The sequence below is a fragment of the Dipteris shenzhenensis genome, chromosome 24, assembly GCF_047967505.1.
Source record: "Dipteris shenzhenensis isolate YYH24624 ecotype China chromosome 24, Dip_SZ_1.0, whole genome shotgun sequence".
NCBI lineage: Eukaryota > Viridiplantae > Streptophyta > Polypodiopsida > Gleicheniales > Dipteridaceae > Dipteris > Dipteris shenzhenensis.
In genome coordinates, this window is record NC_141619.1 from 35,526,548 (window position 1) to 35,553,574 (window position 27,027).

A 27,027-nucleotide genomic window follows, 5' to 3' on the forward strand; every position below is an offset into this window, starting at 1 on the left:
TGATCAAGAAAGGCATGAGGCTTGATGAAAATGACAATGAAAGTACAATGCCTTTATAGGAGTCAAATGTATATGGGATAAGTCCCATAGTGACACATGGCACTCTAGGATATTAAGTAGTATAGTACTACTCTAGAACACACTAAAGGTCACTCAAATTGACTCCATTTCCTAACACTCTGTCCCCTCTCCCTCGCCAATCCAGCCACTTCCTAATCCTATTAGTTTTCCTCAATCCCTAGTTTATTTTTTCCCTCAGGTCTCGCGAAATTGGATTTCTTTTTCAAAGGTTATAATTTGGCCTCCCATTTCAAGACCAATGAGTGGCTCCACATTTATCTAATCATTCTTCCACCTCTCTAGCAGCAAGGACATGTCTACTCTCGGAAGACAAGTTGCAATAGTATTTTCAAGTATCTGAAGGTTTGGTTTCAGTGGTATCAGAGCGTGATTTTGCTACTTTCCTTGGTGGCAACGGTCCAAAGACTCCCAAACCGACCCAAATAGACCTCAGTCTGCGTAGGATAGCTACGTGGGATAGCAAGCGAGCTTAAGGTGGCCACATCGGGTGAAATCCTTTGTATTAATTTTAGTATTTTGGGTCATACCCCAAACTAGTGGTTGAACTATACAACCAACACTCATACTTCATCGTGCATCAGGCTAGCTCCCGCGTCTTCACCCATAATCATTTACCTCCTCGGAAGGAGTAGGGGTTTTGCAGTTGATTGCTTTAGGCCCAGTCAAGTTTTTTTTTTTTTGGGCAAAAAAGGGACTTCTATTAAGTAAGAAAGAAACTCGCTAGAGCAAGCTCTGTGCGGAAATACAACATGCTAAGCATGTAATAAAAAACACCTCAGAGGAATGAGGAAGAAAGAAAACAAGGCTGAGGCTGAAAATGCCAACTCAACCCTGTAGAAGTCTCAGCAAAGAAGGGAGAGTCTCTCCAATCTCTGAGAAAATTAACTCTCCTGGAGGAGGCTGCTCGAGATGATCCCTGCATGGTCGCCCAAATGGCCATCAGAGTGTGTACCGTATCTGTCCAAGTACTGGCCAAGATATGAGAAGGGTGAACCTAAGAACCCTCCAAAGCCTCAGTGCATCTGGCTCTCCAAATGTGCCATGCTGCAATGCTAGCTAAGACCTCCCATGGAGAGTCGACCGAGGAATGAGCAGCCCTGAAGAGAGTCGCCGGAACATCCTCTAGAGAGCACGATTCCACAAGGTGTCGTCGGACGTGAAGAGCCGAAGAGGAGTCAAGTCTCTCCAAAAAGACCTGGGGCCCTGAAAGAGTAAGCCAAGCCACTGATCCTCAAGTCATATAGAAAGGTAGGTGAACAAAAGTGCTGGAAAGTCTTGCAATCCCCTTCCATATGATTCTCGCTTGTCTGCAATCCCAAAGGCAATGTTGTATTGTCTCCAAAGCAGATAGGCAATGAGGGCAAGAAGGGTCAGCTCCGAACCTGGATCTCCATTGGTTTACTGCTTTCCCACCATGAATAGAAAGCCAAAAGAAGAGAGTGATTTTTCTATTCCAGTGGGATTTCCAGAGCCTCTGCCAAAAAAATTTCTGCAAGTCAGCAGAAATCTGAAAGTTCTCCCAATGATGAGCTCTGGTAGGCCTCCAACCCCTACAGCTGAGCTGGAATTTCCTGGCATTACTAACCGTGTAACGAAAGAAGGGGATGCCCTTCTCTCGGTGCCCTTCATCTATCCATTCCCATTCCCCAGGGTCCCACTACAAAAACTTAATTGGGACACCTCCATAGAGCCACAGCCTCCATGACCCCAGGGCGATGTGAAGCCAAAATCATTGCCCCAATCCGGGGTGTCATCATCGCAAATCCAAAAACCATTGGATTTATGCCAATTAATGTGTGCACCTACAGCCGTGCAAAATAAATCCAAGGCTCCGGAAGGAAGTGAGCGTCCTGGGGGAGGCATCCAAAAAAACAGCCGTGTCATCTGCCAACTCACTATCCAGGAGCTCTTCTTCCCGGTGGATAGGAAGCCTCAGCCCATAAATATCAGCTTGAGATCTAATGTAGATACTTAGAGCTTCTGCCACAAACAGAAAAAGAAAAGGGGCAAGAGGACATCCCTGGCGGACTGATCTGAAAATCTGAAAAATCCATGCATCTGAAAAACCAAAGCGAGATAGAGTACCCTTTAAAAAATCCCAGTCTACTCTGCCGTAAGCTTTCTCAAAGTCCAAGAGTAGAATGGCCAATCTTTGGCGGCTCTGCATGGCCCATTCTGAGGCCTCCCAAAATGAGAAAATATTATCAAAAATACTTCTGCCATGCACAAACCCTGTCTGCGTGTCATGAATCAAATATGGAAGAAAAACCTGTAGCCGCAGACTGATGGCTTTCGCCAGAATCTTGTAAAAGGTGCCCAATAGAGTGATGGGTCTCCATTGAGACATAAGATTCCTATTACCCCCCTTTGGGATGAGATGAATGAGACCATATGTAAGTGAGTCCAGCATCTCACCAGAGTCCCACACGCCCTGCAGGGCTGATGTAATGTGATCACCAATCTGCTCCCAAAAAGTAATAAAAAAGAAAGGGGTAAGTCCATCCGAACCTGGGCACTTGCCCTTGTGAAGGGCAAGTAATGCAGTCTTGAATTCTGCATTGGTGAAAGGTGCATCCAAAGAAACATACATCTCATCCTTCACCAATACAGGGGATACACTGCCAAATAACCTCTCTGGCATCATCTATAGCCTGTGTGCCCGGATTTGCAGTAAGAAGGGATGCAAAAAAATCTGAAGCTACACGCATGACAACATCAGGATCTGACTATAACACCCCGTCTGAGTCAACAAGCTGCGAGACAGTATCTCTACTATGTCTGGGCCCATGAGTAGAGAAAAAGTGTTTGTTGACCCTGCCACCCATTTGAATCCAAAAGGATTCCCGAGCATGAAAGACATATTTTGCTCTCTGATCCAACAATGTCTGTATATGAGCCCTTGCTACAACAAGGCGCTCCTAAATCCAAACATCTGTGGGCCTCTTCTGCTCTTCCCTCTGAAGGGACGCTAATTGCTGGTGTATACCAATCTCACGTCTCCTGCAATCAGCGACTGTATGATAATAGTCACTAATTTCGGATAAGGCTGCAGCTACCTGAGATGGGCGGACAGCTCCACCCTGTATGTGAGAAACCCAAATTTATAAAATATCCTCCGTGAGGCTCTCCTCTACGTAAAAAGCATCCGGAATCCTGACACTGGCAGAGCGTCCTCTTCGATGAGGCTCAAGAATCTGCAACACCACTAGAAAATGATATGAGGTGGAAACCCCAGTGGAAATGCATACAGATCCTCCTCTGTCAAGTGCCCAATCGTCTACATAAAATCTGTCAATACGTGCATGGATGGGCATGTGTATTCTCCTGTTCGACCAAGAGTACAGGAGTGACTGTGGCATAACATGAAAGGCATCATCCAACGAAGTGTCCCTGCCACTGTACTGAAATAGAAAGGCATCCCAGGCTGCCCTCTCCAAAGAATGAATTCCACCCTGTCTGCCTCCCTTTTTGTCTGAAGGCAACTCAACCATGTTGAAGTCGCCACCAATGATCCAAGAATCTGCAATGGGGGCCCAAGAGAGTAACTCCTTCCAAAAGGAGATCCGCTCCCCTCTGTTGTTGGAAGCATAAAGATTGAGAAGACCAATCTTACGCCCTCCAATCAAAATAATGATCCATTGAGCTCTAGAGGGGGAAATAATACCATGACCCACAACCAAGGGGAGAATAGAAGGAGAACCGAAATGCAAGTACCTCGCCTTGTGCCCATAGTAGGCAACCAAAGATATGCCCTGAAAGCAGTTTGCCAGACTTAGAGCAATCACTGGCATCCAACTTGTGTTCCTGGATAAAAAGGATATCAATAGCACCTCTAGTGACACTTGGATGAAGCTGATTCCAGATCAGCTGCCTACGGCGACGGTGTGGAACTCCACCTAGGCCCTGTATGTTCCAGCTGACTATCCTCATCGACAGGAGGATGCTAGATGGAAAGGCTTACCCGACCTAGTAGAGAAGACCAGCTTCCCTTGGACCGAAACACTCCTGCTGAGGGCAGGAAACTCAACAGGTGAAAGAATTCCCACACCTGCTGAAGGGGAGGCCCTATCAAAAGGAATCCCAATGACCAAGACCCCTAAGGTGGACGGCACAAAGTCCTCATCATCCATGAAAGTAGCCGAATCTGCCAGTGCCGAAAAAGAGTTCCTAATAAACAAGTTCGGCTGAGGAGTGCCAAGAAGACCTGGACTCGTGGAAGATGGAGGAGAAGGACCTGCCAAGCCTCTATCAGCAGAACTGGAGCTGGGGGCTGAGGAGGTCTGTGGATGGGCTGAAGAGGAATTTGGAGTCCTCATCTGTGCCTACACTTTCTCTATTGTCTTGATTGTGGCAGGAACAGTTTGCGGGGAAGAAGTACTTGTAGCCCCCTCGTGGTCAGAAACCAAGGTGACTGGGGCTGGTGCATCTAAAGGCCCCTCTTGATGTGGAGCTGTAGTGTCTGGGGCTGCAGCAACATCCACCTCTAGAGTTTGGAAGGCGTCTGTCTGAACAGGATCAAAGGTCTCCTCTTGAGGTAAGGGAGCCGCTCAAATAGCTCTCCACCGTGGTACTGGGTGTGCTGCGGGCATTGGACGCCTTGCTGCCCCTGGTGGTCCTGGGGTGTGCGAAGCAGGGCGCCCTGCTGCTCCTGGTGGTCTTGGAGTGCATGGTACAGGGTGCTCGGGAGGTGCAGTCGAGGTAGTACTTGAAGGAGCCGCACCAAAAGACCTCTTGGGTCTTTTTCTCTTCCTTGGGCAGTCTCTAGCAAAGTGCCCAAGGGTCCTGCAAATCCTGCACTGGTCCTGTCTACCTGAAATCTCGACTCTCTGTCGAAAGAGAGAGCCGTGTGGATGCTGAAGCATGATGTGGTCATCTGAGATGTTAGGGTCAGAGAAAATGACCCTAACACAAGGCACCCCGTCTGCACTGACTGCCTCTACCGAGGAAGAAGGCATGCCAGGAGGGGGGGGGGGATCTCAATGACCACTCCCCCCGAATGTGGCTCCGATAGTGGAAAGCAGTCGATGGTAGACCTCAGGAAGACCAGGAAATCTAATGAACAGTGATGTGACCTGCTTGTCCTCCTCAACCGGATCGAAGCCCAAGGTGTAGGGTAAAAGAAAGATCCTCCTCGAACCCAAAGCCAGGGGATTAGCTTTGAGAACAAGGGCTGTGGACTCGTGGGAGTCGAAAACCACTTGGAAGAATCCACGTCCCAGAAGTCCAATATCCCTGAGGTGTGGGGCGAGATCTCCTGGTAATGCCGCCAGCATCCGGTCTCTAGCCTGTGATCTGGAAGGGTGTGACCCAAAGATGCGGGCGAAAAGTGATGTGGAGCCCTCTAATTCCACATCTTGCTTGAGCTGCTTCAACTCGTCTTTTGAAAAAATGACTGTTCTCGCGCCCGGTGGAAGTGGACGGAGATTGGCTGAATGGGGATCCATTCGCCAATCGATGTGAAAAGGCCGATTCCAACACTGAAAAAAGCTCTGTCCATGAAACTACTGCCCAGGACGCCCTGGAACACGGGCGTAGGAAGAAGGAGAAAGAGAGGGTAGGAGAGAGGGGAAGGGAAGGAGAGGAAAGATTGAGGGGGGGAGACGGAGGTAGGTTGAAGGGGGAGGCGTAGGGGAGCTGAGCTAGGAAGGAACGGGGCGGGAAGGGAGAGGGTGGTCGGGGATTTTTTTTTTCCTCTTTTTTATTTTTTATTTTTGTCTAAGGGGGGGTTAGGAGGGAGGGAGGGGGCTGGCGGGGAGGGAAAGGGAGGGCGGGGGAGAGGAATGAGGGGCCAGGGGGGGGGAGAGGAAAGGAGGGCGGGTTAGGAGCGGGGGGGGGGGGGAGAGCAGCGGGGGGGGAGAGGGATGGTGGGGGAGGGGGCGGGGGGCTGGCGGGTGGGAGAGAGGGAGGGAAGGGAGGGGGAGGGAGGGGCAGGTGTGAAGGAGGGGGCGGGGGGGCTGTCGGGTGGGGGAGGGGGCAGCGGGGAGGGAGAGGTAGGGGGCAGCGGGGGGGGGGGGGGGGGGAGAGGGAGTGTGAGGGAGGAGGAAGGAGAGAGGGAGGGTGAGGGAGGAGGCAGAGGGGGCTGGCGAGAGGGGAAGGAGAGGAGGAGCAGTGAGGGGGGGGAGAGGGGGGGCAGCGAGGGTGAGGGAGAGGGAGAGGGGGCTGGCTGAGAGAGGGAGAGGGGGAGTGCAGTAGTTCACGGGGAGAGGAGCAGAAATCTTCGCCAGAGATTTGCACACACACACCCCCCTTTCGCCCAGTCAAGTTTGATTCGGTGGGTTCAATTTTCCATCTCCCACATCATGGTTTCAAAACGAGGCAACTCGGCTACAAGACAGCCCAGTAAGAGATGCCCTATTGCACCTAATGAAGATATATATGAAGAATTCATAAAGGGAAGAGAAAGTGTTCCAGAAGTTCTCCTTCAATTCAAAGGTATTCAGATTCGTGTAAAAGAGGAAGGAGTCCAAAGTCATATGGAAGACGAAGCAAAAAGCACCGACGGAGATCTCCCAGCTCTAGCACATCTTCTTCTTCTTCTTCATCATCATCATCATCATCATCATCTTTTTCTTCTTCTTCTTCTTCTTCTTCTTCTTCTTCTTCTTCTTCTTCCTCCTCCTCCTCCTCCTCCTCCTCCTCTTCATCCCAAGAGCATTCATCTTCAGGGCGCAAAAGGAGGAAGAACAGATCAAGACAAAAGAATTTCAGAGGAGGAGGCAAGTCCTTCAAATTTCTACTTTGATGGAAAGTACGGGACAAATGAGAAAGCTATGGACTTCATCCGACAGTTAGACGTAGCTTTCCAGACAAGGAATTATCATGAGAAGTCAAAATTGAAGATTGTAAGTATCCATCTTACAAACAATGCCAGAGCATGGTGGGGAGCTCTTTTAGTAGCAAATGAAGCACCCAAGAAGTGGAAGAGTTTCAAGAAGCAATTTTTCGAGCAATTTTTGCCAATGAATTTTTATGATGATGTTTATACAACTTGGGAGAGTGTATCCATGACAGCTATGGATACAGTCGAGACTTACAATCAGAAGTTCTTTTCAACATATCCCCAGATTACTCCCTTCAAGAAAATTTCAGAGAAGACAAAGATGCGGAAGTACCGGGCTGGTTTGCATCCATGTGTTCGCACCCAAGTGAGTATTAAATGCAAGACATAGCTACAAGATTTGATGCACTCAGCCCTAGTGGTTGAGGAAACAAAGAAAGATTTGCTACGGGACATGGCTGCCTCAAGAGGAGACACCTTCAAAAGGAACATGACCCTAGCAGTTCAGGGACAAAGACAACTCCAGTTTCAAAATCCGAGGAGTCCATTGAAGCCCTACAAATGGAAGCTGAATTTTTCACAAGAGCAAATAGAGGCCTTTCGAAAGGAGGGAAAGTGTTTCCATTGTGGAAAATAAGGGCATTTGGCTGCCCAGTGCCCCTTTTGAGGAAGCAAAATATGCCAAAAGAATCGTGAAAGCCTTTGGCAGCAGGAGGAATCCCTAATATGTTGGGAAGAGCTACTGATCCAAAAGCTCGAGAACTTTTCCTCTCATGGGGTAAAGTAAGAGACCAAAATGCTTTGATCTTATTCGATCCAAGAGCTATAGATAATTTCATCTCAGAAGACCTAGCGTTGAGGCTAGGAATCAACTGTAGAGTTGGGACCAGCTCTAGATGCAGAACATATTTTTGAAAGAAAACCAGTTAAAGTTACTCTATTGATTGGAAAACTCAGGCTTCATATTCAAGACTATGTGGACCATGAGGCTATGTTTCACCCTTCAAACATCATGATGTCATTTTGGGTATGCCATGGTTCCACAGAAAGGAAGTAAATTTGGACACCAAGGCAAGAACACTCAGTTTCATGCACAAGAACAAAGAGCATAAAATTTTAACCAAAGGAAGAGGTGAGACAATATTGCGATTTATTCTAGAAGCTGTTTTGCGTGTTGCAAACTGCTCATAAGTGTCTTAATAGCAGCAATTTTATTCTATAGTATTTTCAAGTATCTTAAGGTTTGGTCACAGTGTGCATAACTTGCAGATCCGTTGCTCTCGAGGTATACATGCTGCTCTACCTAACTCAATCCCCAGTTGATGTGATGAGACCCGCATCTAGTGATAACCATCCTCAATGCATGCAAGACTTCTCTATCATCAAGATACTGGGGTCTGATGATGAGTCCATCCTCTGATACTCTTAGGAGAGAGAGGTTTATTAGTACCGTGAAAGGGAAAAAAATCCTATGAGATTGACAGATTGAAGTCAGCGTTTAGGTACACCTCCCGTGGGAGAAAGTAGAGGTGTCTATCAAAACAACAGATAAAGTACTTACGAGTCTAGCAATGATTAGGAAAGACTCCATTTGTCGAAAGTAGTTCATTTCATTCCCTAACATGTATTGTCAATCAAGCGTCGATCATGAGTAGTTTGAGCTCTATCTGGGACCAATTACGGTCCCATAAGGAGTTTTGGTGTCTTTGGAGCATGTCTGAGATCAGTTTGCTGTGCTACCATCCTCGACTCCTCTCAATATGGCATACTCGAGGATTGCTTGAGACTACGTGTTGCTTTAGATGCTGTGACGGGTGCTTGCGGGGCCTAAGTCCAGTCCCCCTGCTGACGTGGCATGCCTAAAAGTCAAGGTTCCCGGCATCTATTAACCATCTCCTTGCCCATGAAGAGGAAGTCTCTCATCACTTGTTGTCTATCCATGTTTGGATCTCATGAGTCTAGACATGAATTAGGTGACCTCGTATACAACGAGTGTGGCACATCTTCAGTTGGGTTAGTCAATGACACTACTCATATCTGTGTATTCATGGGTAAAAAGGCAATGATACCTCCTTGAAGCTCACTGTGTCTAGGGAACCACATCATGACACGCTCCTTCCGCTCTCAGTTGGGTGAGATCAGAAGTGAATGCCTAAGTATGCCTTGCTAGTGGGAATTCTAGTGGCGCACTTGGATTAGATGCCTTGAAGACAGGTAGAGGATTTGTAGAGAGGAACAACAGTGCAGGGTTGAACCCCTGTTGTAATCAGAAGCATTAATTAAATATCGTAAGGGGCGCCAAGGCATTTGAGGCCAGTGGGTGCACTGTGTACTATTTTCATTGAGCAGGGGCATTCGAGCCTCACCTTTGCTTTTGTTGAAGTTTGTTTCTAAGTTGTGCTAAGTGATTGAAGTGACTGAAGCTTGCATTGTGGCTATTTATGAAGTTTATGACTGAGTAGAAGAAGATCACTGCCCTTTTAGTTATTGAAGGCCGGTTTCACTATATATGTCCCTAGCCAACCTGCACCCAATCTCACATACATCATGCCTCTCATTGAGCACACTTTTCATAGCCAATGGTGTCAAACACACAGTCCTGAATCTTCACAACGGAGAGCATGAGGGCCTAGGGACTACGTATACCTTTTTAATGAAGCTGTTTGCACAGGTTTCCCTCACACCTGGTCCCATAACACCATCACCCCCATTCACAAGGAAGAAGATCCCATGAGTCTGAAAAATTACAGGACCATTATGATTGAGCATGTCATGTCCAAGGTCTATGCATTAGTGCTCGACACAGAGGTTAGCTGGTTTGTAGAGCTTCAGGGACTCAAAGCTATGAGACAGGCGACCCTTGGAGAACAATAGGATGCGATCCATCTTGTGCTGGATCTACGTTTAAAAAAAGAAGAAGGTAGTACTCTTGTCGAGTCTTCCCTCCTCCTACGACAATATAGTAAAGATTCTTCGTGTGAATGGTGAGGTGACCGTGAATAAGATGGTTTCCACTCCTTTGGATGAAGAAAGGAGTCATAAACGTGAGTATAATTCTCGAGATAATGCGTACCTAGTGGAGAACAACAAGAAGGTGCAAAAGAAAGACATGAAATGCACTTACTGTGGCAAATCTGGGCACAAGGACTTTTGCTATCGGAAGAGAGAAGCCCAAGGCAAGAAAAGCAAGGAGGCAGCAACTACTAGCAATCAGAGTGCGCATGCGGTTGCAGAGGAGATGCGAGGCCTGTGTGTCGTCAATGGCACCAACTATGATGACTTTGCATTCTAGATATGCATGCAGCACGTAGTATAGATCAATAATCGTAGTGTCAATAATCGTTATCACATTTTGTGAGCGAAAAGTTGAGGCATGTCATTATCACCATTAGATTTGTTGATAGGTGTGTCTTGGAATCAAAGAGATATGTCGCAACATCAACTCTGAGGTCAAGCTATTGATTGATCAATCTGGTTCTCGTCATTTTATCTTGGCTTATGGATCGGCTGTGTGTTTTGAGTCGAAAGCCTTTTGTAAGAAGACACACCCCTTCCCACTACTTCCACACTCTAGAGTTCACCACCATAGGCCGCCAAAAAGAGGCCATTAAGAAGCTGCAAAATGGGAAGGCCAAGGATCAAAAGGGCCTCCAAGCAAACTCCTAATCCGTGGTTGGAAGATGCTTGCTCTAATCCCAGCCAAGCTATTCAATGAAACTTTTGTATAGGCTCCCCCACTTCTTGGACCGCAAACACCATCATACCCATTCACAAAGTAGGAGATCCCATGGATGCAAGCAGCTCCCAAACTATCATGGTGGGCCACTTGATAGATAAGGCGTATGGGTTGACTCTTTAGATACGCACTAGTTGCATACACTGAGAGGGCGGACATGTGAGTGACTAGGCAGGCAGGCTTGACACTAGACCACATCTTCAAAAACAAAAACATATTACTGCTTTGTGAATTTAGAAGGCCTTCAATTTAATACCACAGGTCTACCTCATTGCACACCTCCGAGCTTTAGATATCCCACAAGATCTTATATGGGCAGTTGTGACTTTACACGAGAGAGTTATGGGCAGAGAACGCACGACATAGGGATTGTTAGAGGAGGTAAGAAGCTCCATTGAAACAAGGTTGCCCCTATCCTCCAACCTATTTGGCCTATACATTGATGAGCTGGCCTTTTTTGTGGACACACTGGAAGGCCAAGGCTAGACTTTGGCACAGAATGCCATACCTATATTGCATTCTGCCGATGACGTTGTTCTAATCTCTGACATAGCAAAGGGACTACATATGCATTTGACACACCCATGCTTCTAGGCATGATTCCAGCATCTGAACATGGAGTCTATCATGTTTGATTCTTTAGTCAGACCAGCCGCTCTATACGCACATGTCATCACGAAGATTGAAGCTTTATGACTAGCGGGCAAATCAATGGATGGACAGATTACATGTCTTCACGAAGATTGAAGCTTTGGACCTTAGACTTAGAGAGGATAAGTGGACCAGTTTTGAGAGACTACACGTCGTGATGCTGTCTCGCGTGATCCAAGGGAAGAGCTTCACTCCACATGATATTATCATGGTGGAGTTTGCTTGTGAGATCCCTCCATATAGATGTCTCATTCTACATCATCATCTAGACAGCTCAGCTGGACTGATGTAGGGCCAACGAAGACTCTCATGGAGGGCCCTCTCATCATCTATACGAAATCAGCCTTTCCAGGATTATGTGCCTGCTGACCTGCTTCATGAGGATCAGACCGAGGTGGAAGAAAAGGATGAAATCTTGGTTCCAGAACAGATTTTGGCACATATAGAAAGAAAAGTGAAAGGTAGAGTTTCCCGTCACTACCTGGTGAAGTTTAGGATTTATCCTGCACTGGATGCAAGGTGGATGGAGGAGTGTGACATGGTAGAGTCACCTCAGATTTTGCAGCTCTACCTGGATGCGTTTTAGCTTGCGCCCACTGCAGTACAGGCTCCTACAAGTTCAATAGAGCAGAGATCTAGAGCATTGCCTCATGCTCGAGAGGAGGGTAGCACCTCCCCTTCCTTGATTCAGACTGCTCATGTATCTGGAGATCGCTTAGTGGCACCGATTGTCTCACCCGAGATACTGCTTGCTGACAATATTTCTGCCATGAGGTCTCCATGATGGGTGTTCGCGACACTCGACACAGAGGATGCATTGATGTATGGATGGACTCTCAAGCTCTCCTAGCCCATATTATCATTGCAAGTTGTATCTTACAGATGATGTGTATTCCAGTATGGGCTATTTCTGCCTATTTGTAATTTTTCCACAGTAACCTAGGTAATTTGCTGTTTTAAGAAGAGGGTATGTCACAGGGATGTGAAAAGTGATGTAAAGTATCTTCGTAGCTCAACCTATGCTTAACTCGAGGTTAACCATGGTTAAGTGTTGTAATGGTTTGACTGGCTAGAGGAAGTGCACACTTCCTAGAAGTTCCTAGGGGCAAAGTCTAGGTGCACCACTAGGTCCTAGGGGCAAGGCAAAGGCTTTAAAAGAGGGATCTAAAAGTTGGGCCCAAGGACAACCAACGTTGTTCTTGGTATGGGGGTTAGGACTTTAATGAAGGGAAAAATGGCAAGAAGGAGGTGCCATTTGTCATGCATGTGTATGTACGCCCTTCCCCCACCTTCCATCTCTCTCCCCTCACTCTCCCAGAGGTGCTGGACGTTTTCAATTGTTCCTGTGCAGTTTTTGAGCTATTTCAGCTATTTCAAGGCTTTTTTCAGTCGTTTTAAGCCTATTTCAGTTGTTCCAAGGCAAGTATGCACTTCTAGGAATTGCCAAGAGTCATTTTTTAACTTTTTGAACATTTTCGTACGGATTGTACAAACGTTCGCATGGATGTACAGATCCGTACGGATGTGTGCCGCCTCCATCGGGGTGCCCGAGGTTGTCTTTTGTTGTGCTGGACCTTTCTGCACGTGTTTTTAGCTGCGTGGTGGCTTCTGAAGCTGTTCTGGACTAGTATAGGCTGCAGGAGGAAGTTTCCCTGCTGCTTTTGCAAAACAAATCCAACGCCGTCCTGAATGAAGTCAGTGTCTGTGAAGTGGCATATAAAAAAACAGCTGTATCATCTGCCAACTCACTGTCTAAGAGCTCATCCTCCTGCCTGAAAGGAAGCCTGATCCCTACAATACCAGCTTGAGCTCTAATGTAATAGCTCATAGCTTCAGCCACAAATAGGACTAGAAAGGGGGCGAAGAGGCATCCTTGGCATACTGATCTGGTAATCTCAGACCCATCCCCCCTAACTCTACCAATAAGAACCTTGGCTATGGGCTGATCTATAGAGGGCTGAAACCCCTCTGATCCATGCATATGAGAAAGCAAAACGAGTAAGTGTGCCCTCCACAAAGCCCCTGTCATAAGCTTTCTCAAAGTCCAAGAGTAGAATGGCCAGCATGTGGCCATTATGCATAGCCCAATCCTAAGCCTCCCAAAATGAGAAAATGTTATCAAAGATGCTCCTGCCATGCACAAATCTCGTCTGCGTATCATGGATAAGATTTAGAAGAAAGGGCTGCATACGAAGGCTGATAGCTTTAGCTAGGATTTTGTACAAGGTACCCAGCAAGGTAATCGGTCTCCACTGAGACACTAAATTCCTGCAACCCCCTTTCGCAATCAAATGAATGAGGCCCTCCATAAGTGAGTCTGGCATCTCACCCGAGTCCCATACACCCTGCAGAGCTGAAGTAATGTGATCCCCAATCTGATCCCAAAAAGTAATGAAAAATAAGGGGGTAAGTCCATCTGAACTAGGACACTTGCCCTTGTGAAGGGTAGAGAGAGCAATCCTGAACTCTACGTTGGTGAAGGGTGCATCAAGTGAGACATTCATATCCCTTGTCACCAACCCAGGTAAGTATCTCCAAATAACCACTCTAGCATCATCTGTGGCCTGAGTGTCAGGATCTATTGTAAGAAGGGAGGCATAGAAATCGGTGGCAACCTACAACACGGCATCTAGATGTGTTTGAAGAAGTCTACCTGTGTCAACAAGCTGTGAGACGCTCTCCCTACTATGTCTGGGGCCAAGAGTAGAGAAGAATTGCTTGTTGACCCTACCTCCCGTCTGAGTCCAAAATGACTCTCTTGCATGAAAGGCATACTCTGCTCTCTGATCTAAAAGTGACTGCTCTGCTGGGCCCTTGCTGCAACAAGGCGCTCCTAAATCCAAGCATTTGTAGGCCTCTTCTGCTCCTCTCTCTGGAGGGCAGCCAATTGCCGGCGGATACCTATCTCACGCATGAGGATCTCACCCCTCCTGATACGAGCAACTGAAAAATATGGGGGTAAGTCCATCTGAACCAGGACACTTGCCCTTGTGAAGGGCAGAGAGAGCAATCTTGAACTTTATGTTGGTGAAGGGTACTACCAGTGAGACAGTCATATCCCTTGTCACCAACCCAGGTAAGTGTCGTGAAATAACCACTCTAGCATCATCTGTGGCATGAGTGTCAGAATCTATTGTAAGAAGGGAGGCATAGAAATTGGTGGCAACCTGCAAGACGGCATCTGGATGTGTTTGAAGAAGTCCACCTGAGTCAACAAGCTGTGAGACACTCTCCCTACTATGTCTGGGGCCAACAGTAGAGAAGAACGGCTTGTTGACCCTAGCTCCCATCTGAGTCCAAAATGACTCTCTCGCATGAAAGGCATACTCTGATGTCTGATTTAAAAGTGATTGCTCTGCTGGGCCCTTGCTGCAACAAGGCACTCCTGAATCCAAGCATCTGTAGGCCTCTTCTGCTCCTCTCTCTGGAGGGCATCCAAGGATACCTATCTCATGCTTGAGGATCTCACCCCTCCTTATATGAGCAATTGAAAGATTACGTGCAACTGAAAAATAAGGGGGTAAGTCCATGTGATGCAATCTCTGCAAAATACCGAATGAACCTCTTGTAGTACGAGCACAAGCCTAGAAAGCTGCGTACTTCATGGATGTGTTCTTTAGGTGTGGCCAATTCCTGATGGCCTCTACCTTGGCAAGGTCCATCCTAACTCCATCCTTTGAAACAATGTGCTCGAGAAAATGGATCTCATGCATGAAGAATTCACTTTTCTTGGCATTGACAAGCAGCTTATGCTTCGGTAGCTCCTCAAGAACAATTGCCAGGTCAAGTGTCTGGATGCTTGGTCATTAACAGTTGGTTACAGTCTTTGTGGAATGCTTGGATACCTTTACACAATTGGTCATGGACAAATGGTGAATGCCTTGGCACTTGGGTGCTAGTGTGTGCACTAGGATGGAATGCAGGTTATAGCCAAGGTTTGGCCTGGACAGTGGACTTGCCCGTGGGGCAGAGCACAAGGATGAGCCCTTGTTGTATGTACCAATTTCATTCCTAAAGAAATAAATAAATACCGGAAGGGGCGCCAAGTGTTTGGGGCGAGTGTGGTGTCTTGTACTTGATTTCATTGAGCAGGGGCACTCTAGCCTCCATCCAGTTATTTCTCCAATTGTTTCTAAGTGGTATTGTTTAAAGTTAAGTGGTTGGAAATGATGCAAATGTGGCTGTGAGTAATGAATATGCAATGCAAGTTATAGTCTACTGCCCTTTAGGAAACTGAAGGCCGGTTTCACAAAGTCTCTTCAGCGTGGTGGTCTTCGTATAAGATTGAATCTAGGAAAAGTGTAGAGACTGGAGGTCTCATGAAATTCTTTTTTGGGAATGATCGTGGAAAGCTATTGAAGTGTAAGGATATCGAGATGAGAGAGAGAGAGAGAGAGAGAGAGAGAGAGAGAGAGAGAGAGAGATGATATGATATGATTGTATTAAAGTCCTCTTGAGACACTTCAGGATCTATGGGACTGGTGATCACTATTAACAAATAGTGATCTTTACATACGATGAAGGAAAATACTATAGACTTGCTATGTAGCTAGTACTTGTTGGGCTAGCTTGTGTGCTAGTCCAAGTACTTGTAATTTCCTAGCTTTGTATCTGGCTGATCCTCAATAGATTTTTTAGATACCTCTGTTGTTGTGACACAAAAAATGCTACAGAAACTCTGGCATACCCCAGGAACAAAAATGCAGTTTTATACGCAGGAAATTAGCTCAATGGACAGCTATGGAATGCAGAAATATCTTGGGGAAGACATTTCAACATTCAAAAGGAATCTAATTTTCAAAATCAGAAGTAGTTCACATGATCTTAACGAAGATATTTCAACATTCAAAAGGCATCTAATTTGCAAAATCAGAACTAGTTCACATGATCTCGAGGTAGAGAGGGTAGATGGGAAAGACACAGAATCTCCAGAGAGGCAAGAACCTGTAAAATCTGTCCCATGAGGGAGGTAGAAAATGAAAAGCATGTACTCCTAAGATGTAGAGCCTACGCACACATCAGAGAAGCTATGGGCACAACAGAGATCTAGAAAAGCTGTTGGCGCAGCCAGCCAAAAAGCTAAGAAGCTACTTGAAAGAGATTCTGAAACATCGCAACAAGGTACTAGGTCTAGCACACAAGGTAGCCCAACAAGTACTCAATACATAACAAGTTTGTAATACTTTCTCTCACAAGATGTAAGGGATCACTATTAGTTGATAGTGATCCCAGTCCCATAGATCTTGAAGGGTCTCACGTGGACTTTAACATGATCATATCATGTATAATGCATGCATCACTTCTAGAGAGAGAGAGAGGGAGGGAGGGAGGGAGAGAGAGAGAGAGAGAGAGAGAGAGAGGGGGTGGGGGGGGGGGGGGGGGGGGCTAGGGGACGGAGTATTCTCTATGGATAGATTCGTTTTTTTTTGCTTTTGGAGTGATTCCTTGATTCTTCTGTACTAATGGAGGGGCTTTCTCCATGCTAGAATGATAGATAGAGAAGAATTTCAGAAGGTGATGGAAGTGATGAGGTCTCGCTCAAGGCAAAGTTCTCTTCAGCGTGATGGTCTTCGTACAAGATTGAAGCCAGAAAGAAGTTTAGAGACGGGGGGTCTCGTGGAATTTTTTTTTGGGAATGATGGGGGAAAGCTGTTGAAGCATAAGGATTTCGAGATGTTCCTTAGAGAGTTACATGAAGAGGTTTGTGTAACAGCTCCTGCAGTTTCTGTCACTTACCTTGTTACCCTAGACAAATTGAGAGCACTTTTTATGTTTTCACCTCAATGTCAAGATGATGATGATGCTGCTGCTGAAAGTGATTCCTAATGTTTCCTGTGTATTCAATTAGTGTGTGGTATGTGCAAACTTGCACACATTTTGTAAGGAATAATGAAGAGCTAATTTTTCAAATTGTACATTTTTCATTCTTTATTGATAGATCATGTTTTTAAGTACTCTATAGTAGAAACGTAATGTTCACAAACTTGGGTGTTTTGAAGTTAGAAGCTATGATTATGGACATCATGATGTGACACAACCTAGCATAAAAGGAGTGCCTAGAGCATCTCATGTATAGCATGCCTACAAATGATGGAATGCACAGACACGTGTGCACACAAGCATGCATACACACACAATTTCACATAGAAATGGACACGCATATCACAAGGCCCCAATCTAGTTTGAAATCGGCTCTGCTCAAGCCAAATTGACAACAGGCACGCCTCACCAGCTGGACTCTTATCAGGTCCATTTCCAGCATGTGCATATGCAAACCTTCCTTTTTGAGTCCGTAGCCAGGACCTGTATGCAGGAGATTTCTAGGAGTGGATTCTTAATAGGTGTGAAGTGGGCTGGGTTTGAGAGAATACAGGCCAGGATGTTCTCACGTATGATCTATGGGAAAAGGTGCACCCTACATGATGTCATACTTGTAGAGTTTGCCACACGACTCTACAGACAGATGTCTCGTTTCAGACTATCACTTTTGGAAAAGGACAAAGAGTATGGCATGACAAGCCTTGTCAGGTGAGCTCTCTTATCATCCATGCAGCTTGTAGCAGATGGAGCTTAGAAATGCTGCTACTCAGGAGCTACCAAATGGTTCCATTCTTGAGGCATGTCCATTGACCATCTCCTACCATACCAATATTCTCTTGATGTGCCCACTCTAAGCTTGACATGACAGGAGGTTCATCAGATCATTGGAAATGAAGAGTGAGGAAAAAAGACCACAAGAGAGAAGAGGAGAGGTGGCAGAAAAGGAGATGACAAACACTGGGAGTTTCCAAATTGTGTAAGCCAGCCAATGAAGCCTGCAAGGAGAAAGTGATACAGTGCTAAAAGAGAGAAGAGAGGCACCTTGACTAGCTATTGTCCATGGATGGCTATGCGTTGTGGCTGCTGGAGATATGTGCATTCAGCACAAAGAACTACTAACAAATAAGACTTGAAAATGTTGACCTGTGCCTCTATGTTGTACACGACTCTTGATGAAGATAGGTGTCATTGGTGTTAAAAATCATAGATTGGCATATATGTCGTGACTTGAAAAATGCCTCTAATGTTTCCCAACAACTTTCAAGGATTTCCGATGTGTCAAAGATCAGTACAGCATTGATGGCATAAAGCAGGATAGGGACAATGTCTTTGCCAGTGCGGAGCCTGGTCCTCTTAGTTTGTCCACAAAAGAAGCCAACTAATCCATGTAAAGCCTGGAGAGTGTGGGGGCCAAGAGGCACCCTTGCTTGACACCAATGGTGCAACTCACCTCCTCTGACATGCCTTGTGTCATGTGCATTGTGCTTATGACTCTTTTTTTTTTTTTTCCATGAAAAAGACTTCTATTAAGTAAGAACAAAAACCCGCGAGAGCAAGCTCAAAGCGGAATACATCATGAAATCATGAGGATAAATAAAAAACCCCTCAGAGTGAGGTGGAAAGAAGCCAAGGCTGAGGCTGAAAGTGCCATCTCAACCCTGTAGTAGATTCAGAGAAGAAAGGAGAATCCTTCCATTCCCTGAAGAAAGAAGCCCTCCTAGCTGAGGCTGCACGGGAGTCCCCTTGCATACCCGTCCATACGGCCATCAGAGTGTGTACGATGTCTGTCCAGATACTAGCCAATGTGTGCGAGGGATGAACCTGAGTACCCTCCATAGCCTCTGTGCATCTGGCTCTCCAGATATGCCAGGCTGCTATGCTCGCTAGAATCTCCCAAGAAGTATCCACAGAGGCATGTACAGCTGTAAAAGGACGGTGTGGTACCACATCCAACGAACAGAACTCAACCCGATGACGTCGAACCGAAATGGCCCGAGAGGAGTCAACTCCCTCATAGAAAACCTGAGGTCCTGTAAGAGAAAGCCAAGCCACCGAGCCCCAAGTCATAAAAAGTGGGAATGGGCAAAGTGACTGAAGATCCTGGATATCCCCATCCAAATCAATCTCGCCTGTCTGCAATCCCATAAGCAATGCTGAATAGACTCCGAAGCAGAAAGGCAACGAGGGCAAGTAGGGTCGGCTCCGAATCTGGACCTCCAAAGGTTCACTGCAATCCCTCCATGGATAGAAAGCCAAAAGAAGATAGTGATCTTTCTATTCCTGTGGGATTTCTAGAGCCTCCTCCAGAAGTACCTCTGCTGATCCGCAGTAATACCAAAAGTCTCCCAATGAGGAACTCTGGAGGGTCTCCAACCTCTACTACTGAGCTGAAATCTCCTGGCATTACTGACCGTGTAACGAAAGAAGGGGATGCTCTTCTCTCGATGCCCCGCGTCAATCCACTCCCACTCTCCGGGGTCCCACTGTAAATACCTAATGGGAACTCCTCCATAGAGCCAGAGCCTCCAAGACCCGGTGGAGAGTAGCTAGGGGTCAGGGTCTAAGAACCACTCTGAATCTAATCCCTGCATCAAAAGACCTACAAAGCAGACTCAAGCAAGATGTCCTCTGTGCACCTGAGCAATCTGCCACCATCCTGGACACTAAAAACCAAAGCATCCTCCTGTGCATCTCGGAAAGCTAAGACCTGAAGCGGAACCCCGCCTCTCGAGAAAGTACCTGCCCAAGTGGAGGAAGTGAGTGGCATATCATCTGTGTCTATCCAAGCCTCTGGAAGGGCTGCCTCAATCTGCAAGATCCTCCCTGCACTCCCTCTGAGATGTCCTGTCAACCTTGATTTGGTTTCCTCTGGAAGCCTACGGAAAGCTTTCCAAGATCCCAAAGAAGAAGCAGGTCCCCTCTCCCACCTGGCCCACTGCATGTAGAGTGAGGCACCCAGTGGCTTGCCAAGATCATCTAAAATACTGTCGTTCCACATGATGGGCTGCCTATCAATCTCTTCCCGGGAGGAAGGAGGAATCCTCCGAAGAGAGCTTCTGAAACTGGCCCAAGCTTTCAGAATGGCAACCATGAGAGGGGACGAAGGTGACCTGAGGTGTGCTGTGGTGAAGATCCATCTAACACTGCTCATCCAGTCTCCTCCTGAGGAAGGTGTGCACCTGTATGCTGCTGATAAGAAAGTCCTTCCACGGTTCCTGTCCTGGCATAAGTCCTCGCACCACCATCTTGCAAAGTAAAGCTCTGCACTGTAAATCTGGATCAATAATATTGAGACCCCCATCCTGTGTAGGAAGGATGAGGGTCTCCCAAGCCACCCTGGCTAAGGCATCTGCTGTGCCATCAAGCCCACTCCAGAGAAAGTTCCTGATCGGTCTTCTGAGCTGAATGATGCAGTCCCTAGAACGGCACCAACATGAACATATAAACCAGGCTGTGGCCAAGAGGACCTGGTTAACCACCACAACTCTAGAGGCAAGATCCAGCTTGGCTGAGCTCCAAAAGAGAAGCTTCCTTTTGATGCTCTCCAACACGGGAGCAAACTGCTGCGTGGTAGAAATACCCAAGCCGACCTGGCAGCCCAAATACCTGATAGGCACACCCCTCTGAACCCAAGTGAACCCTATGTCAAGCCCCCAAACTGGAGTGTCCTGTGCTTATGACTCTTTCATATAGTGCCATAACTTCTTATATGATATCACCTGCAATTGTAGTGTTGAAAGGTGTGAAATCAAGCAAGCCCATTGAACCAAATCAAATGCATCATGAAGTTCACGAAGCAGCAATAAACCTTCTGCTTCCAATGTTTGGTCTCCTCGATAAGGGCCTTCAGAGTGAAAACGTTCTATAGTGTGGAATGGTCCTACTTTAACCCTATCTGTCCCTCGGATTTGCATGTCTTCCTTCTATGCCTGATTACTAATGTTATCTCAAGAATTGATCCATACACCCTGGCCATCAAATGGACTACCATCATGGCCCGATAGTTACTAGTTTCCGTATAGTCTCTTACTTTGTGGATCAAGGCTATGGTGTTGATGGTCCAAATTGTACCCTTTACAAAGAGCTTCATTAAACATCTTGGCCAAGACCAGAGAGCAAGTACCTCGGAGTTGTAGGTTAGGAATTCAGCTTGGAGGCCTTCATAGTTCTTAGCTTTTACCATTTTGAAACTTTTTGACTGCTTCATTCAGCCTGGAGGTAGTGAAAAGAGAGGAGCTAGTGGACCACGTGTAGTCTTAACCAAAACTCTTTGGAATCAGTACTACAGAGGAGCTGCTTCTTGTACTCAGCAAGAAACTGTCACTGCTTGCATCCCATCAAGCATCAATTGTCCTTGCCATCAATTTTCTATTTGGGTGTCCTTTTGTGGTCTCAAATTACCAGTGTTGCGGCCTAAGCATTGCGCTCTCATCATCATGTTTCCTGTTTTGGGGAACAGACCCCTCCATGGGTTTCCCATTAACTTGACAGGGTATGGAAATGAGTGTTGTGCAATAATGTTGGGGAACAGACCCCTCCATGGGTTTCCCATTAACTTGACAGGGTATGGATATGAGTGTTGTGCAATAATGTGGGATGGGCTGAGTGAGGAGCTGGGCTTTCGTATGCATCAAGTGTGTGCTGGCTATCTATGCCTTCTAGAAGTGTGGCCATATAGCTAGTCCCTATATGGTCTTGGGAAACGTCATATGGGTGGTATGTGGTGGGAGTGGATGGTGGGAAACATCATATGGGTGCCTGGAGAGAAATAGCATGCTACATTGTAACTCCCCTGGTACAAAGTCTTGAGGCGGATCCACATGCTCATTTGTGCTCAAGACAGTGACAGGGCTGCAAATGCGATCAGACCAAGACTGCTACCCCCCTTGACCCCGTAGTCTATCTGTACATGTTTCTGTCCTCTGGATTGAAAACCATTACTATGGGTAGGCCCCTTTCGGGGTTCTGATGTGTTTATGTGAAGAACACAAGAGCACATACCTATGTATTTACGACAAGCTAGAAAGCCATAGGATATGGGAAATTTTGTGCCATGAGATATTTATAAGCTCAGAATTGGGTCTGACAGATAACCCAGGTAGCAACAGCACAATTCATTTTTCATATTGAACAGTGGGTTATCCAGATTCGAACCACATATTGTTCTGTTGTCATCACCGAAGTGATGCAAGCAACCAAATCCATGGCTGCACTATTAATATCCAGGGGAAAAGCAAGTGGTTGTAAAACTTAACTTTAACTGGCCATCTGAAAGATGGCACAATTACTTCTTAAACTCAACAAAATATTAAACACAGAGTTCCAGACTTCCTAAGCAGAATGCTTTTTAAATGTAGAATATTTAAAACCTCTACTTGGAAGTCACCAGCAAAATGAACATGAAATTAAGAAAAGATGTTCAAATAGATGCATGATATCTATCAGAGGCACAACATTGTGGCAAATTTTTTTCTATTTTAATGCTCACTTGATGCACGCTTTACCAACACAGAGTTCAAGAGTGCTCTCTCCGCCCTTCATAAGGGCAAATGCCCTGGTTCCGATGGTCTTACTCCTTTTTTTACAACCTTTTGGGATATGATAGGTGATCATATTACTTCAGCCCTGCAGGGCATTTGGGACTCGGGTGAGATGCCTGACTCACTGACCGAGGGACTCATACACCTTATCCCGAAAGGTGGCAACAAGAATTTTGTATCCCATTGGAGACCCATCACTCTTTTGGGCTCTCTGTACAAAATCCTAGCCAAGGCGATCAGCATCCGGTTGCAGCCCCTTCTTCCAGACCTCATCCATGATACTCAGACAAGCTTTGTGCATGACAGGAGCATATTTGATAATATATTTTCCTTTTGGGAAGTCACAGAGTGAGCTATGCAGAACGGGCAGAGGCTGGCAGTTCTACTCCTGGACTTTGAGAAAGCCTATGACAGAGTAGATTGGGGTTTTCTTGAGGGCACTCTTCTACGGTTTGGATTTTCAGATGCATGGATTAGAGGGGTAGCCTCCCTTTACAGATCAGCCCACAGCCAGGTTTTGATTGGAGGGGTAAGGGGTGACAGGTTTCAGATTTCCAGATCAGTTCGTCAGGGATGCCCTTTAGGCCCCTTCCTCTTTCTCTTTGTGGCAGAAGCTATGAGTATCTTCCTTAGATCTCAGGCTGAGCTTTATGGGTTGAGATTGCCCTTGAGACAGGAGCAGGAGCTTTTTGACTATGAGTTGGCTGATGACACTGCTATTTTTATTGAGGCCTCTTCGCAGTCACTTGATTCTTTCCGGACAGCCTTGGATATTTTTTGCTCAGCTGCAGGGGCACACATTAATTGGCATAAATCCTTTGGCTTTTGGATCAGTGATGAGGACACTCCAGGCTGGGGAGTTGACTTTGGCTTTTCTTGGATTCAGAGGGGTGTTCCTGTCAGATATTTGGGATGCCAGGTAGGATTGGGCATCTCTCCAGCACAGCAGTTTGCCCCAGTACTAGAAAGTATAAAAGCTCCTTTTTTGGAGCTCAGCCAAACTCGACCTTGCCACTAGAGTTGTGATAGTGAACCAGGTTCTATTGGCCACCGCCTGGTTTGTGTGTTCTTGCTGGTGCCGGTCTAGGGATTGCATCACTCAGCTCATTAGACTAGTCAGGAATTTTTTATGGAGTGGACTTGATGGCACAGCAGATGTTGCAGCGAGGGTAGCCTGGGAGACCATTATTCTCCCTACTTGGGAAGGGAGCCTTAATATCATTGACCCGGACTTGTAGTGCAGGGCATTGCTTTGTAAGGTGGTGGTGAGGGGACTCATGCCTGGCAGGAACCTTGGAAGGATTTCTTTTTTGGACGCATTCAGGCTTGCACACCTACCTTAGGAGATGATTGGGTGGACAGCCCTCGCTGGATTTTTACTTCTGCCTCTCTCATGTCTCCTGCCTCTCCTCTCATGACTACCATCCTCAAAGCTTGGGGGAGCTTCAAGAACACTCTTCGAAGGGTTCTGCCCTCTACCCTTGAAGAGATTGATAGGTAGCCAATCATTTGGAACGATAGTATACTTGATGAGCATGGCAGACCTCTGAGCACTTCCCATTATATGCAGTGGTCTGGATGGGAGAGAGGCCTCGCCTACACAGTAGGCACTTGGAAGGCTTTTATCAGGCTACCTGAGGATCAGAGGCTACAATCCATGAGTCACCTCAGAGGGGTAGCACGCAGGATTCAGCAGCTAGATGCAGCCACCCCGGTGGATTGGATAGTTGAGATGCCTATTACTTCCTTGGATGGGAGCTTTTTCGAGGACAGCAGTTCCTCTACAGGTGATCGCTCTTCGAGGTCTCGGGGAAGATGCTCTAGTCTTTGACGTTGGGAATGGAGGTATACTCTCTAGATCCACGGATGATATTCTTCTAGAGGTTGCCTTTCAGCCTGTCAGGATTGCTGGTTTTGTGGACCATGGAGCGGGCTTGCAGTGATACTTAGACCCCGACCCTCTGCTCTTGGCCCTGGGATCCTGGAGGTTGTGGTTATATGGAGGTGCACCTATCAGGTGCTTGCAGTGGGACCCACAAGAGTGGGAGTGGATAGATCATGGGCACCGAGAGAGGGGGATTCCCTTCTTTCGGTTCACGGTTGGTAATGCCAGGAGATTTCAGCTGAGCAGTAGAGGTTGGATTCCCTCCAGAGCCCCCCATTGGGATAGCTTCTTCATCACCGCAGATGTGCGTAGGAATTTCTGGAGGAGGCTCTAGAAATCCCTGAGAAATTGAAAGATCACTCTTTTCTTTTGGCTTTCTATTCATGGAGGGATTGCAGTGAACCTGTGGAGATCACGATTTGGCGCTGATCCCACTTGCCCTTGCTGTCATTCTGCAAAGGAGTCAGTGTGACATTGCCTTTGGGACTGCAATCAAGCGATAATTGTTTGGAAAGGAGTTGCTCGAATACTCAACATTTTTCATACTTCCCCTTTCTTCATGACTTGGGGCTCGATCGCATGGTTATCCCTTACTGGGCCCCGGGTGTTTTATGAGGGTGAGCCTTCTTCTTGGGCACTCTCGATCCGCCGACAGGTGATAGAGCCCTGCTCTCTTCAGGATGTGCCACATATTCCTTTCAGAGCTTCACATGTTTCAGTGGACACCTCTTGGGAGATTTTGGCTAGCATTTCCTCTTGCCACATTTGGAGAGCCAGATGCACAGAGGCCTTGGATGACACCTAGATACACCCATCACAGGTGTTAACGGGTATTTGGAGTGACACGGTTCACACTTTGATAGCCATATGGGCTAGCATGCAGGGCCCTTCACAGGCAGCCTCTTCGAGTTTGGAGGGGTTCTCCCTTTTTCTCGGAGGTTGCTACCGGATTGAGATGGCACTATCAGCCCCAATCCTTTCTTTTTGGCTCTTGAGCTTTTCATGCATTGCATGGTGTATCCCGTATTCCGGTATGGAGCTTGCTCTAACGATTTTCTTTAATACTTAATAGAAGTCTCTTTTTTGCCAAAAAAAAAAAAAAAAACAATGCCATGGCTTACCTCATGGTAGGTGAGAGTGGGATGGATGCAGACTCAAGGGTATACTGAAACAGTGGCAGTTTGTCCATCTGTAGACCCAAACCTGCAAACCATCTGCGTGTCCAAAGCATACCCTCTAATGCAATAGATGAAGTTAGGGCTAGCCATGGCAATCCGTGCTATCTGAATGTCATGTTATCGAAATCCCTGACTCTGTGGAGATAAGTGACTATCTCAAAGATTGCATCAAGATGTAGAGAGGTAGCCACAAACTCTGCTACTACGATTTGATGTGGTACCAATGGCTTGTTGTGTTGGATCATCTGAGCAAGATCCGGAACCTGAAGTCTCTCTATGCAGAACCAATCTATCCCAGATGTGTCTATCCCCCAAAAGGGACTATCATACATTCCGATTTCGTGGACCAACAAATTAAATAGAAGAGACTTGGTATTGGTGTCCTAGAAATGCGTAGGTAGTCCATGTATTGGCATAACACTTTCCCTTCGAAATGTATAATACAGTCTCAACCAATAGGTTGGGTGTGAGAGAGAGAGAGAGAGAGAGAGAGAGAGAGAGAGAGAGAGAGAGAAAGTTTATTAAAGTTTTTGGAAGACCGATGGGTCTATGAGACTATGAAAAACCTGATACAATGAGCTGTGGTAGTGGAGCTACTAAACGAGCATCCACACCAATGCAGAATGCAAAAAATGCAAAATGGTAGTACTAAATGCTAACTACAACATAGTCACATCTCGACTGTATATATCAATCAATCTCAGCATCATCGTCGATATCATCATAACCGTCGTCATCATCATCATTAGTAGGAGGACATCAGGATGGATGAGGCTGTGGAAGTGGAGGCATGAGGTCAGCAATAGAGCGTTGTCGCCTTCGTATCGAGAGCGGCAGAGAAGAGCGGTTACCCAAGGAGAGGCGCATATGCACACTATGTGACATGCAAGAGGTTGAGACAGTGGTATCTTCCTCGGATCTCATAATAAATTGGGCAATACAGAGGAAATGCTCCTCTGTCTCCACCTCATCCAATGTGGACATTCTGCAAATCCATTGCTCTCTAGGTGTACGTATGGCTCTCCCTGTCTCAATCCTGAACTGATGGGAGGGGGGAAGAGAGAGAGAGAGAGAGAGAACTTGTAAGTTCAAATACTTACCCTTTGTTGTTTGCAAAGATAATCCGTCTTGAGTTTTCACACTACGACTATTGGGACCAGGGAACGATTTCCGCCAAAGATTTTGGACTATCTATGGTTGCTGCTGCAGATTTATCTCATATCAATCATTATCTTGATTGTGTGGATGCTCTTGGAAAGGAAGCCTCTTTTAAAAATTGTCGAGTGTCTTTTGAGGTTGGTGATTCCACATTTGATTCCCCCTCTTTAATGGCTTCTATTGAGTAGCATTTGCAACAT

At 46.5% G+C, this 27,027-nt stretch overlaps 1 protein-coding gene across 2 annotated transcripts in view; it reads left to right on the forward strand.

Annotated features, from left to right (window-relative positions):
• The window catches only part of LOC147886544 (calcium uptake protein, mitochondrial-like), a 94,970-nt gene that overhangs the window by 37,829 nt on the left and 30,114 nt on the right, over window positions 1-27,027 (forward strand). Inside the window, exons 5-6 of one of the 2 annotated variants that reach the window (XM_087395513.1) lie at window positions 16,733-16,946; window positions 26,788-26,964. In XM_087395513.1, coding sequence (XP_087251639.1) covers window positions 16,733-16,946; window positions 26,788-26,964 — 391 coding nt within the window. The remainder of the gene's footprint in view (window positions 1-16,732; window positions 16,947-26,787; window positions 26,965-27,027) is intronic. The other variant, XM_087395514.1, reaches the window with a different exon arrangement.